Source organism: Panthera leo, chromosome A1, assembly GCF_018350215.1.
Source record: "Panthera leo isolate Ple1 chromosome A1, P.leo_Ple1_pat1.1, whole genome shotgun sequence".
In the NCBI taxonomy this organism is placed as follows: domain Eukaryota; kingdom Metazoa; phylum Chordata; class Mammalia; order Carnivora; family Felidae; genus Panthera; species Panthera leo.
Window position 1 is genome coordinate 177,792,552 of NC_056679.1, and position 14,107 is coordinate 177,806,658.

The 14,107-nt window shown below is 38.0% G+C and overlaps 1 protein-coding gene across 2 annotated transcripts in view; it reads right to left on the reverse strand.

The window, feature by feature from the left end:
- RANBP17 (RAN binding protein 17) overlaps window positions 1–14,107 on the reverse strand; it is a 333,558-nt gene that overhangs the window by 105,883 nt on the left and 213,568 nt on the right. The window contains exon 15 of one of the 2 annotated variants that reach the window (XM_042946863.1): window positions 2,082–2,141. The exons of the other annotated variant lie outside the window; for it this stretch is intronic. Within the exon in view, the coding sequence (XP_042802797.1) occupies window positions 2,082–2,141 (60 nt within the window). The remainder of the gene's footprint in view (window positions 1–2,081; window positions 2,142–14,107) is intronic. 2 annotated transcript variants of the gene reach the window in all.

Genomic DNA, 14,107 nt, shown 5'->3' on the forward strand with positions numbered 1-14,107 from the left:
TTAGTCTTCAAGTGTCCCTGACATCAATGCAGTACTTTCTACAAAACAGACCCGTTGGAGTGCAAGGTGGGAGAGGGAGGAGAAGGCGAGGTGTAAGAGGGAATAGAGGATTTAATGACTTGGATCTAAACCGTTTGGAACTAAAGATACTGAGGTCTTTCATGAATGCTTAAGGCAGAAAAAAAAAAAAAAAAACCAACCATGATCATCACAATTAACATGACACATGAAGAGATTTAATGGTACAAATATCATTGCTTCATGTTAAACATACAAACTTAGTGCTACTGAATAGATCCACGCTAATCTTGGTGGACTAATTTTTCCCTCATATCATTTAAAATTGCACCACAAAATAAGGACCAAAATTAGGTGAAAAAAATCTTTTGCCAGAATTTAATTTTAAAATCATAACTTATGTTGGAAACCAAGTGGTAAAAGGTTAGAATTCTGCTTGCCTCATTCAGTGGAATACAGAATGGCAACTGATAAAAGCTGGCTATGGAAGTACAAAATAAATATGAAATGTTAAGTGTTTATTTCAATTAGAATATCTGAACCCACCATCTGTGGTGGCCATCTTGCTAAGGGGACACGTACCTAACAAATCTCTTAAGAGGCATTCCCAATCTGCTTGAATAAGCTATTGTATAAGAAAACTTGGAGCGGCCACTTTGGCCTCACATTTCCTTCGCTCCACATCCTGTGGCACAAAGCATGAACTCAGCAGGCTGGGGTGCTGGGCTGCCTGCTGCCTTGTGATAATCCCCTCTCCCAGTAGGGGCCTCCACTGATGCATGGCTAAGAACATGCTTCCTCTTTTGCTTGCACCCCAGTGGGGTATCCATTCCTAACTTGGGCCCAAATCCAGACTGCTAAGGAAGGGCTCCAGATGCTGCCAGAGATATTTTTGGATTGGTTTCTAAACAATCATTTATTTGAAAGAGGAGTACAGGTACAGTGTGAAAACCAGCAATACTGGTTAATTTTGGAGAGATTCTCTCCCTCCCCCTCCCCGACCAGATCTAAGGTCTAACTACCACCTGTTCAACAGAAGCTGGCTGTTTGCCTCACTTTCCTTCAGGGAGCCACTGACTAAGGATCTCCACCAGCATGAACCTAATGTCTCCCGACAGGCCTTCACTAGCCAAGAGGGACCCGGGTCGAGTGCACCAGTTATTGGTCACAGGATACACAGCCCATAGAAAGACTCCTGCGGTGCAACCAGCTGAAAGCCAACTAGAGAAGATGGGGAGTGTACATTTGTCCTGACACAGCTTTGCTCCTGCTGGCTGCCAACTCACTCCATGTCTGCGGCCAAGCTTCTGTTAGACTAGTCTTCTGTGGCTAAAACCATGGTAAAGCACGGGGGTAAATATATTATCTTCCCAAGCTCATACAATAAGAAGCTAGCCATGGCTAGGGCACAAGGCTACTAGAAGGCAGCTTGATTGATTCTGGTGGAAGGTTTTGAGACCATGTATTTCAGGCATTTTGTTTATAATTCTGTGCAATAGCAAATTTGTACCATGATTAGACCTTGGAGCAAAGAAGTTGATGCTGGATGTAGTCTGTGCAAGGGTGATGGTGGAAGTGGGGAACTGGGAAATAAAAGATTTTTTTTTTTTTTTTTTTTTTTTTACCATAATCCCCTATATCTCTCAAAGATGTCCACCAGAAACATATTCTGGCATAAGGGATACATGTACTATAGATACCGTTCAGTAACAGATGCTATTCAAGGGAGCCCTAAGAAAACTTTCTCCTTCCAGGTATGAATGATTGGTTAGAATTGGCCACTTCAGAAATGTTGTAATCAAGAAACTTAGGCTGCTTCCACACTGTGCAATCACACTAAACTGAGTCTTTGCAGTTGATCCTGCTTACTGGCTGACTACTGAACATTTGGTTAGAGACCATGCGTACTACAGGGTTACATAGTGCATAAACAGGGAGCCAAGAAGGCACCTCTACACTTATCACTGTGAGCATGTACCTGTTTTAGGAATAAGAGCCTGAGGCTGTGGTGAGACAAGCATAAAGACTGGTGATCCACCACAACAACCAGCAACTCAACTCACCCTCACTAATTTCCAAGCCTTCTCTGGAACTCGGGACACATCACTCCTCAGGCGTACAACCTAAAAAGCACAGAGTTTAGGGACCTGGCACCTGACGTTAGTGATTAGGGAAGAGCAGGAGGCCCTCCCAACTTCAGATAGAGAGAGAAAATGTGGTTCAGGATCTTTGTGGCTGTCACTTAAAATATTCCTGGGACTTTGATTTTATCCTGGAAGCCTTGAGCAAAGACAATGGTGAAGTGCTGTTCAGAGTCTGGATGTGGTTGTATGGATTACACCATGGGTTTGCTTCCATGGAATAATTCAAAAAACTAATTATTAAAGGATAGCCCTAGAAAAGAACAAATTATAAATAATACTTGACTGAACTATTTTTAAGAATCTCTTAGTAGTGTTGTTTCTCATGAGGCACTCTCATTATGCAAGTGTGGCAACTGGGGCTAATGATTTAAGTAGGCCAAGTCACCTTTTCATGGGTAAAAGTATATTTTTAATAAATGGAACTCATTTCTATGGTCATTCAAAGGGTACGTAAATCATACAGTCTTCTACCACTTAATCTAGTTCTTACACACACTCTCCCCCAAATCCTCTAAAAACACAACTTATTATAGTTATAGTAGGTATTAAGTAAGACTTTACCAGGTCCTCATCTCCACTTCTAACATCTTTATTTTCATTCACACGTGTTACCTATTCATATTTCATTTCTGCCTCCACACTGCCTCTCTGAAACCTGTCCCACTTTCTGCATCCAAAACAACTTCTGTACCTTCCTCCTAAGAGATACTCAACTCTCTGGGAAGAGTGACCTGACATAAAGAGTGGAGGAATAATGGCCCATGGAATGAAAAAGGGGGTGTCATATGTATATTTTTATTGCTCTGTCAAATCAGCTATTTTCACTTTTCATTATATTCTCAAATTTTACTCAAAAATGTTCCTACAATCTTTTTTGCCTTTCAATTTCTGTCCCTCATACTAGCCTCGTTAGTGAAAACTTGAACCTACCCCAAATGCAAGCAATCAGAGTTCACCTTCTGGTGGCCTGTTAATGCCTTCAAACTCTAATTTCTGGTTTCTCTGGGCAGGCAATGCCCAGGGCAATAGCATAAGTCCTGCTCCCATTTTAGTTTTCCTATTGAACACTTCTCCATGTTGACCATCAGCTAAAACATATGCAACACCTCAACCGGTGGACCAAGACAATTGGCAGTTGCCCAGGAAGTATATCTTTTTCTCAGTAAGATGACAGAAAATGGGCAAGTTAACTGTGTACGTATTTTCAGTGACGTCACCTTGGAGGAAACAGAATATTTGTGCAGTGTAATACACACAGGGTTCTGGGTGAGGTTCTGCTACTTGCTAGCCTAGCACAGTACCTGGGAGATAACAGGTATTCAATAAATATTTTCATTTAATGAATTAACCCAATAATCCTAGTTAAATTATTTAGCCTCTCAGAGTCTCAGCTTCTTCAGCTGTAAAGTGGAAAAAATAATAACACAACGAATAATATGAATTAAGAGGCAGTCTAGTGAAATGATTAGGACCTAGTCTGAAGCCCAAGGTTAGCCATTGGGCTGGCCATTTACTAGGTGATTTTGATCAAATTCCTTACCCTCCAAATTTCCATTTTCTCAAATATAAAATGAGGATGATAGTAGGTCTAATTTATGAAAATTTTTAGAGGATTTGAGTAGTTAATTCATGCAAAGTACTTTGAACAGTCCTGGCACAGAATAAAATTTCCATGAGTGTTAACTGTTATTATTATTGTCATATCATGCTATATGATATATATATAGCACTGCCAGCACAATGTCAGAAACACTTGGAAAGTTTTTAGCATATAGTAAGCACCAAATAAACACTAGCTATTAGCCCTTAGAACAGGTGGTCAGGAGGGGTCCCTGGGTGGCTCATAAGTGTCCAACTTTGGCTCGAGTCATGATCTTCCTGCTCTGCTTGTGGGTTTGAGCCCCGCTTTGGGCTCTGTGCTGACAGCTCAGAGCCTGGAGCCTGCTTCGGATTCTGTGTCTCCCTCTCACTGCCAGTCCCCTGCTCAAGCTTTGTCTCTCTCTCTCTCTCTCTCTCTCTCTCTCTCTCTCTCTCTCTCTCCCTCTCTCTCTCTCTCAAATAAAGAAACATTGAAAAAATTTTTTAAAAAGAACAGGTGGTCAGTAAATGCTCACTATTATTAAATAATATATAGACAAATATTAGTCTGACATTAAGACTATGAGGCATGCAACAAGAGGACAGTCCCTTTTCTTTGTGCTTTATCTGGATTAGATGCTGCAAAGTAGATACACGTTCCAAGTTGGTATGTGTGTAGCCTTAGTAACGGTTACAGAGTGATCAGAGGGGAGAGAGCCCTAATGGAAGGCAGCTTAACTCCTACACTTCTATCTTCTATCTTCTGGGAGGAGGAACAGGAAAAGCAGAGGGAAAGGAGACAGGAGGAAAACAGAATGCTCTGTGGCAACAGAGTTCACCTCAGTTCTGGATTTCAAATCCCTCATCTTCCTTTTCTGAGTCATCCCAAGTTCTTGTTTCCTATTTCTGGGCTAAATTCTCAACTCACTGGATAAGTAGAGATGATTTACACCCCTGGGGCCAATAAATTATCAGAGTTTTCCCAATTCAGATCAGTGAGTCCATCCAATTCTCCAAGTTTTGCTTGATAAATTGATGCACAGAGAGAAAAGGTTCCAGAACACCATCGTTAGAGTTTTAAATTATCAAGAGTCTTTGTGTGGCAGGCTCAGTAAGAACTGAAAGGGGCTGCTTTCATATATGAATATCATATTGGTCTCTGACACTAGACTATGGGGTGAATTGCTTCTTATATAATAGGATGGATTATATCAAGTATCTAGGATCTAGAACTTGCTTAGTTCTCTTGTGACTGATGGCTATCCAGTACCAAAGGTCTAATCTGTGGTTGCAGAGATGAGTTTTTTCCCTTGGGAAATAAAACAGCAAAGATGGGGATGGAATTTGTGATGTTTGTTTTGTCAATCATCATTACACTTAAAACTGATCATGCCTGGATGCCTGCCTCTAGACACATACATAGGCAATGTGATACAGTGGAAAGCAAACTTGGGTTTAGAGTAGGATGATTTGGTCAAAGCCAGGGTATCTCACTGAACAAGTTTTTAACCTTCCTGAAGTCTCTTTCATATTCTGTAAAATGAAGATAATTATACCTACTAAATAGGACATTGCTGAGAAGACTAGATGAGAAAATGTAATGAATAACTCCACAAAGTGGTTAAGCACAGAAGTAGAAACCCAACACAGGTTAGAGAAAGGTTGAAGATAAAACACATTCTCAAATAGTATTTCCTAGGCATTTCTCATTCTACATTACCTAAAAATACAGAATTTGTAACCTATAGCATGGACAATGTTTTAATACCCAGTGCCTAGAACTTCAGCAATTTTAAGAATGGTAGGGTTGGAAAGTATTAAGGCAGCTACACCTGCTGGGGAGTGTGGTATTACAGCCCATGTCTCACACATGCAAATGGTCAGAAAAAAAAGTACAGTTGAGAACCCAGACCATCAAGCAAGAAAAGATTTCTAATGACTCAGGAAAGCGGGCCAAAAGGGAGTGTGGAAAGAAGTGGTCGGGAACACTTAGAGACAGGAAAGGACGGTAAGTGGTTGAAGGCTGAAAAGAAAGGGTTAAAATAAAAGTTGAGAATTGCAATTCTCAGCAAATGTAAAGACACTAGTGTACTAAGGTGTTCTGCACATTTCAGCATTGTCTATCGTTTTTCAATTTTCCTCATCAAATGGTGTGGGAGAGATTGTCCACAGAAACGCATTTCCAATTTTGTAACGGAAGTTGATCAGAAAATGTAATTCACACTGAAGAAAGTTGTTTCAAAGCTAACTTTGCTTAAACACATCTATTCAGTAAAGCAAAGGATAGTGGCGCTGGGGAGCCATGCAGGCCTAGGGGAAAACAAAATCTCAATAAGTATGCCAAATGTGTTTTATATTTCAAGATTCCTTCAACAGAGACATTATGGGGAGATAAAAATTAGGAAAACACTGAACTTAACTAATTCAAAATGTTGAGAAAATATTTTGCATTTATGTTTTATAACCAAGTGCTTTTCCCACATTTGTCCCAAGGCAGCAGATGAAGCACTATATTCACCATTGCTAATACTAGCAATTGGAACATGCTCTTTGGCAAGGCAGAAATAAGATAATTGTTCAACATAGGCTGGCTTTTCAGAAATACTGGAAGCATTGCCTGTAATTATAGACATCTGTCACTGCTAGCCACTCAGTACTAACCCTGACATCAATATACAACCATAGCACTAAACTGCCTGCAGGCATAGCAATGGAGACCAGATACGCTAGGCAGGCAATCATCTGCTTCATCCACACTATCTGTCAAAGGTTCCCAACCACAAATAGCTCTTACATTTTGTATCCTTAGGATAATATGTTGATTTATTTTAGATTCTCTAATATTTACAGTCTGGGCCATCTACTAAAATAAAGAAACAAAACTTATGGCTAATGGAGGCAGTTACTGTTCACAGTCATCATAAAAGGTCATAGCTCAACCCTCAAATGTTAAAAATTGATGGCAGCTTTAACCATGTGCTATCATACAGATGTTTCCTTTTGTAGAGGCAATTATTTTCAATAGCAATTCAAAATGGTAAATACAATCTTTCATCAGCAAGTATGTTGCCACCCCAGTCTAATGGAAACGCTCATATTTTAAAGCTTTTTTTGAAAAAGTAAAGATAGGTTCAACGTTGGGTATTGAAGAACACAGATTGCCAGTCTGGGTTTAGCTGTACATATAGTACCGTATCTGCCAACAGTTTTTACATATACAAATGATGTGATATCTGAAAAGCAGGAAATGATACTGCAGGATGAAACACTTGGTTAATGAATGAGTCAACTGACATACAATCTTGCTAGGTGTTAAGCTTACTGAAATATACATGTGCATGTACATTCATATTTTTAAAAGCCCAAAGACACACTGTAGTTTTACATGCTACTCTTTTTTTCTATTAAGCAGCCAGAGAAGCAAGCTGAAAATTTTAGACATTTAGACTAATTAGGAATAAGCACTCACAATTATCATAATGTGTTCCTAAAAACACAGATATTTCTTGGTCTGATCACAACAGCCTATGCTGAAGAAAAACTATTAATTACTGACAGACAGTTAGCTTACAAGTGAGCTGCATCTTAAAAACCTCTTTTAAAATACAATTGCTAAATGCCTTACAGTGCTGTAATGTGAGACAGGTTCAAATCTTATTACTTCACTGAAATTAAAACCTAAGTTTTAATACTGTTCAAGTCGAACAATGATTCCACACTTTATTGCTTTTGAAATCCCTTGATGATCATAGGAAAAAATGCCCCCGAGAAAAAAAGACTGTTTTCGATAAACAGAAAATACAGTTTGCACTCTTAGCCTCTTTGTCATCACAAAAAAAGGATTTAATGCCAATTCTTTAAAAAAAGACTTTTTTTCCACAAAATGTGCACCTTGTGTGCCATTTGTAAAATCAGTTCACTTTCTTTTATTTATTACTGCAGCGCGGCAAGGCAATAAAGAAGCTACCGATAGCTAATAAATTACATGCCTTTTAAAACAATTCTCTTGCTACAGAAACATGTAACTACAAAGGTTTACATTTACATGGTACACCACATGAAATGTCTATATTTGTGTCCTATTAACCATTTTGGCAAATTGTGGACTTTTACCAAATAGCTGGTAGAGAAAAAGGCAAAGTGATTCACATATGCCGACACGATATAAAATAAAAAGCCTTTCTAGTAAACTACTCTTACACTACCTGCACTTCCTAAAAATCTTCCAAAATTTACTGAAACACATGTTTTGATAAATCATTTTATGCATCAAAAAAGTATTCAAAGGTGTTCTAATCAGGGTTAATTTAAACTTTACTCAGTGAACAGTGAGACCTAAAGTACTTTCTTCCCCCTAATTTATTTTCCTAGTATCATGCAGTCTTTTAAAAATCATAGCTCCTAGCAGTTACTTAGAATAAATTATAAAAAGCAAGATCATTGTTAGAATAAATTATAAAAAGCAAGATCATAGGATGTAAGGCAAAAATGCCCCAAATCTATTCCTTGACATATTTTGTAATTTTAAGACACAAAACTTGGTTATTTATTTATTTAATAAATGTTCATATCAAAGATGTCTTGCTTAGTTATAACTTTTCTTTTAAAACAGTATTATCTTCACATATCCACAAGCACTAACTAAAAGCCTTACTTTATCAAAGTAAGCTGTTTATTTTGTCTTTCTGTCTTATCTATGAACAAATGAATCCTGAAATATCTGTACTCCAATTCTAGGATTAAATTGTTAAATTAATCAGGGTATTTGCTTAATGCTCTCATCCTCCACTCTCATGATGAACATGTATTTATGAGGTAGTGTACTGTCTTTTATTATTAATTTCCTCCATTTCCTGTAATAGCTATCATAGCTGTGGCTTTTTTTGGTTTCATACCTACAAATTTCAACTTTGTTCAATTATGCATGATGAACAATGCTTCAATTTCCAAAGCACAAACAACTTTGTTCCTTTTCATATTTACTTTGAGATAAAGTCTACTGTACAAATGAATAAAAATTCTGTATTCTGTAGCACTCCATTCAGATCTACTTCCCCCACCTTGCTTTGGAAATTAGCTTGATTATGATGATAAACAATCAGGAATATGTGGGAGGTATACCGTTTTTGAAGAGTTCAATGAAATAATTTTTTTTCACCTTCACAGATTTTTTTTAAAGGGGAATTATTACCATCGTGATGATATTCTGCAAACCATGTATCTATACATGCAGAGAATCCTAGTATATTTCCCAATTTATCTTTCGCTCCTTTTTCATAGTAAATACTCCTGTTTTGAAATCATGACCTTTCTCCATACTGTAGCTGATTTAAAATGGTAAAATTCTCAATTAGCAACCAAGAAAAATAGGTGACAAAACAACTACTTTCTCTATGGCCCTCATCTGCTTCCCTTATCTCATTAACAGAATTTATTTTAAATATTTAATTACTTGGATTATCTTCTTTTTGGCCAAGAGAAGGCTCATTCATTGTATTGTCTCTCTTGGATCATTAAGAACGTGCATTCAAAGGACAGGTATCATGAACCCCATTTTTTTACATGGGGAAAATCAAATAGTGTCAGGAGACAGCTCAAGATTACACAGTAAAATGACCTCTTATTCACAGGTCTCACTATTTGACAACACTGCTTCCTAGCTATTAGGAAAAATATGTATTCATGGACATTTATTCTGGTAAATCCAAATTCAACTTTCTATCGAGTGCTATTTCAACGTATGTAAGATAATCCTGACTTACCTCTGGCACCGATATGACAGAGTAGAACTAGTGGGTAGTTCTTGGTGCCGATGGAGAGGGGAAGGGAATTCATTTATTTTACTATCACCTTCTTAGAAGCATGCAGCATTTACTTTGACATCAACCTCCTTGATTTGGCAAACAATCTGAAGTGTATTGATATTTACATTTCTTGGTCTTGTTTTGCAATCTTGAGTGGGAAAGTGGGAAACATGAAGCTGGACTTTTCTGGCATCTCTTTGCACCAATATGTAACCAGTTGTATTTTACTTACCTGTTTATGTCATATACAGAACTGAATGATGCTAAAAGAAGCCCTGAGTATTGCCCAGAAATCCTTCCAGGACTTGTCCAAGATGACATTAGGTGACTTCCTTTATGTTCCCACTGTTCTTGGGCATATCAGTCATGGGCCTCATCATACCGAACAATGATTGCCTGTCAGCTTTGTCTGTGTCCTCCGCCAGCCTGTGAGGGCAGGGCTATCTGTCCCTAGTCATATTGTGTTCTGATGTTTAGCACGTAGTAGGCAATTACACATACAGTTGACCCTCCAACCACAAGGGTTTGAACTGCACAGGTCCACTTACAAGCGGATTTTTTACAGTATGGTACTATAAATATATTTTCTCTAATTACGATTTTCTTAAGAATATTTTCTTTTCTCTAGATTTACTTACAATACATATAAAATTCAAAATATGTGTGAATCTACTGTTTATGTTACCGGTAAGGCTTCTGGTCAAAAGTAGGTTATTAGCAGTAAAATTATGGGGGACTTGAAAGTTAAACTTGAGTTTTTGACAGTGTAAAGGGGTTGGCACCCTTAATACCCCTGTTGTTCAAGGGTTAACTGTATTTGTAATTCCAGTGTGTTTTTTTCCAACACCAAGCAGTTCTCCAATTCTCAGTGGGAACTGATTGGATGTCTCCAAAATTTAACTCCATTCTGACACTATCTACCTTCAAATAGTATCAGATCTCACAGGTTAAGGACTCAGTCCCACAAAACTGCCCCTAACTCAGATACCAACTGAAAGTCCAGATTGTCATCTGTGCTTCTGACTGGGTAGCTACAGATTGAAGGTTCTAATGACCCCCTCTTCGGGTTTGATTAATTTGCTAGAGTAGCCCATAGAACTCAGAGAAACATTTTACTTGCTTATTGGTTTATTATAAAAGGATGTACCTCAAGAACATCCAGATGGAAGAGATGCTTGGGGCAAGGTACGTGGGAAGGGGTGTGGAGTTTCCATGTTCTCTGAGCCACTATCCTCAAATCTCTATGTTCACCAACTCAGAAGCTTTCTGAACCACATCCCTTTGGCTTTTTACGGAGGTTTCCTTACCTAGGCATGGCTGATTAAGTCACCGGCCCTTGGTGACTGAACTCAAACTCCACCCTTTCTCCTTTTCCCAGAGTCCTGGGAGTGGGACTGAAAGTACCAACGCTCTAATCACATGGTTGAGTCCCCCTGGCAAGCAGCCCCCATCCTTAGATGCTTTTCTAAAGTCACCTCTTTAACATAAACTCACATGTTGGTAAAAGGGGTTTGTTAAGAATATCGAGACACCTTTACTGGCTCTTATCACTTAGGAAATTCCAACGGTTTGAGGAGCTCTGTGCCTGAAAAGGGGACAAAGACCAAACATATATTTCTTATTATAAATCACAATATCACAGTAATTATAAATATTTGATTAATGAATGAAAGAATACAAGAGTGGCACTGATTCAGCCCCAAATAACATTGTTACAGCTACTAGAAAAATCCTTTTCTGATTTACAATCCTTAAAAACTGAACATTGTCTGGTTTCAGTCCACTATCTCCTAAATAAAACACTGCTCTCATTAACAACATTTACTTCAGAAAAATAACTAGGATCAGAATAAAATTTCTCTGCTTTTGTTGCAATGAAATTGGACGATCTCACCTTATCTAATCCACAGTCAATCAATCAATAAGAAAACAGTTGATGATCTAGCACTGTCTTAATTGTATTGACAAATATAAGATATATACAGGACATTGACTCTGTCTTCAAGATTTTAAACATAAAGCACAAAACAAAGAAGCAAGATTGGGAATTACAGTTCATCATTTAATAGATTTAGAGTTAATCAGACCTAAAGGTCAAATCTTGTACATGTAACTTCCTACCACTGTATTCTTAGCCAAGTTATTTCATGGTAGAACTAGGGTTAAGAACCCTAGTTCATCATAAGATTAGTTTGAGGTTTATAAGATGTATTGCATGTAAAAGCTTATCATCACAGCGCCTGGCAGATAACAAACAATAAATGACTGTTAACATTGTCATTATCATTATTTAAGTTTTAATGAATAAGACCCAGGTATTAAGAACTGCAAGAATGATACTTGAATAGAACATTGAAGAACGGGGTGGGGGGAGGCAAGAACACTGAAGAATGGTGATGGGGTGGGGGAGGGGGAGGGGTGGGGAAGAAGGAAAAAGAGAACAAAACAATTTAAGATAAAGATGGTGAGAGTCAGCCTGACAGAGTGGAGCTATTGGAGCTAAAATTGGCTAGTAGATGGGGCTAGATGATGGAGGACCTTAGAAGCCAAGGAGTGATGGCTTGATGTGGGCAAAGAGTCTTTTGAGTGGGAGGAGGCCTCTGATGAAAGTGGTGTTTAAGATTTGTCCAACTACAGTAAGTATGATGGACCACAGCCAGACAGGTCAAGGCTTTACCCTTCTTGGGTACCCTTCTTGGACCCTTTGTTGTCTCTAATACCATGCGTTCCCTCTCTTTGATATTCCAGCTTTTATTTATACACTACTCTTTAGTTTTTCATTTTCCTAATTCTTTATTTTCAGTTAGAAATTTCTGTTCTCCACATCCTTCAACTGACTGTTCTCCCTCCATCCTCATACACCCAGTTTCTCGGGGGAGGCTTATCTGTTTATATAAGATTTTAATTAAATATGTACCAAAATATGGGGCGCCTGGGTGGCTCAGTCGATTAAGCGTCCAACTCTTGGTTTCAGCTCAGGTCATGAGCTCGCAGTTCTTGAGTTCGAGCCCCATGTCGAGCCCCACATAGAGCTCTGTGCTGACAGCTCAGAGCCTGGAACTTGCTTCAGATTCTGTGTCTCTCTCCTTCTCTGCCCTTCCCCTGTTCACGCTCTCTCTCTCTCCCTATCTCTCAAAAATAAACATTAAAAAAAAATTTTTTTTTAAATATGTTCCAAAATAACTCTAAATCCATAGCTCTAAAAGTACTGAATGTGGAAAAGAAATCCCTCTCTGCCTCTACTGTATTACTGAAGAAAAGCAGAAGAGTTGGGAATTGAAAAGAAATGCCAACATGGCCAAATTATGACAATTTGGCTCCATTTCTTTGAATAAGAGGAAGGTCTAAGGTAGGTCTCAAAAGAGATTACTCCTGCCTATGTTAATTATATAATAATACAACATATCAGCTCAAAGGCTCATTTGGGTCCAGTAACAGTAAGTTTCTGATTATAATTCCAATGACCTACCCTCCAACTATGACCATTAACCCAAAAGGTTGGAGATGTAGTCCAGATATTTCTATTTTTCCTTAGTAACTAGTTCATAATCTTTCACTCATGGATATTCAATGTATTTTCAGTTTGTGGCACTTAAAAGTAAGTTCTATAAATTTTATCATCAATCATAGAAAGTCAAACTTCCTCTTATTTTTTCTAAGGCGACTCCTGAATTTAAATACTTAAGAAATTTTCAAGTCCTACCAAGACCCTGATTTAAAAAAAAAAAACCCACAACTTGACCTTCCCTCTTAAGTGTTAAGGAAGAGACCTAAGACTTTCATACTATTGAATTTATAGTGTATAAGTGAGCTGTGCTATAAAAAAAAAAAAAAAAAAAAGTGAAAATAGATTCTATCTATTAACATTGTGCTTTTAAATCATTCGAGCCACTGAATCTTTGGAGTCTGTTTTGTATAGACCACATTTTTGGGTAGTGACAAAGGTCCAAAAACATGTAACAACATAACCATTTAATTCTGACTATAATCTTGAAAGGCTACTAGAGGTCTTAATGTTGACAGACAAAAGTTTGAGGAAAAAACAAACCAGCTACTGTAAATTATTAGAAACAGGCCACAATTGTTCTTTTCAAGTGAAAGCATTCTTAACTTGGAAAAAGCAGAAGCAGAGGACCAAATGCCAACAGTATTTCTAAATGACTAGAGAAGAAAATAAAATGCCTATATATGACCAAAGCCTAGAGAGAGGAACCTCACAAACCAAATGAAGTGTGCTTACCTGCAACTAAATAAAATGTGCCATCCCTGACTCCTTATCCGGAAACCTTCTATCACTAGCGAATCATCTCCTTACTGCAACATTTTGGAAAAGCAGTGGAGAAGAGCCAGAAAAACTGGAGTTCAGATCCCTAGTCTCAAGTGTGACCTGAACAATTTTCTCCACTTCTCTAAGAATCAATTTCTTCATCCATGAAATGAAGATAATACCTACCTTGTAAGGTTGTAGAGAGGATTAGCAATAATTTGGACACAATGCCTAGCACAGTACTTGGTGCACAAACGGTATTTTATAATTACTATTTTTATTGAGAACGTCAGTTG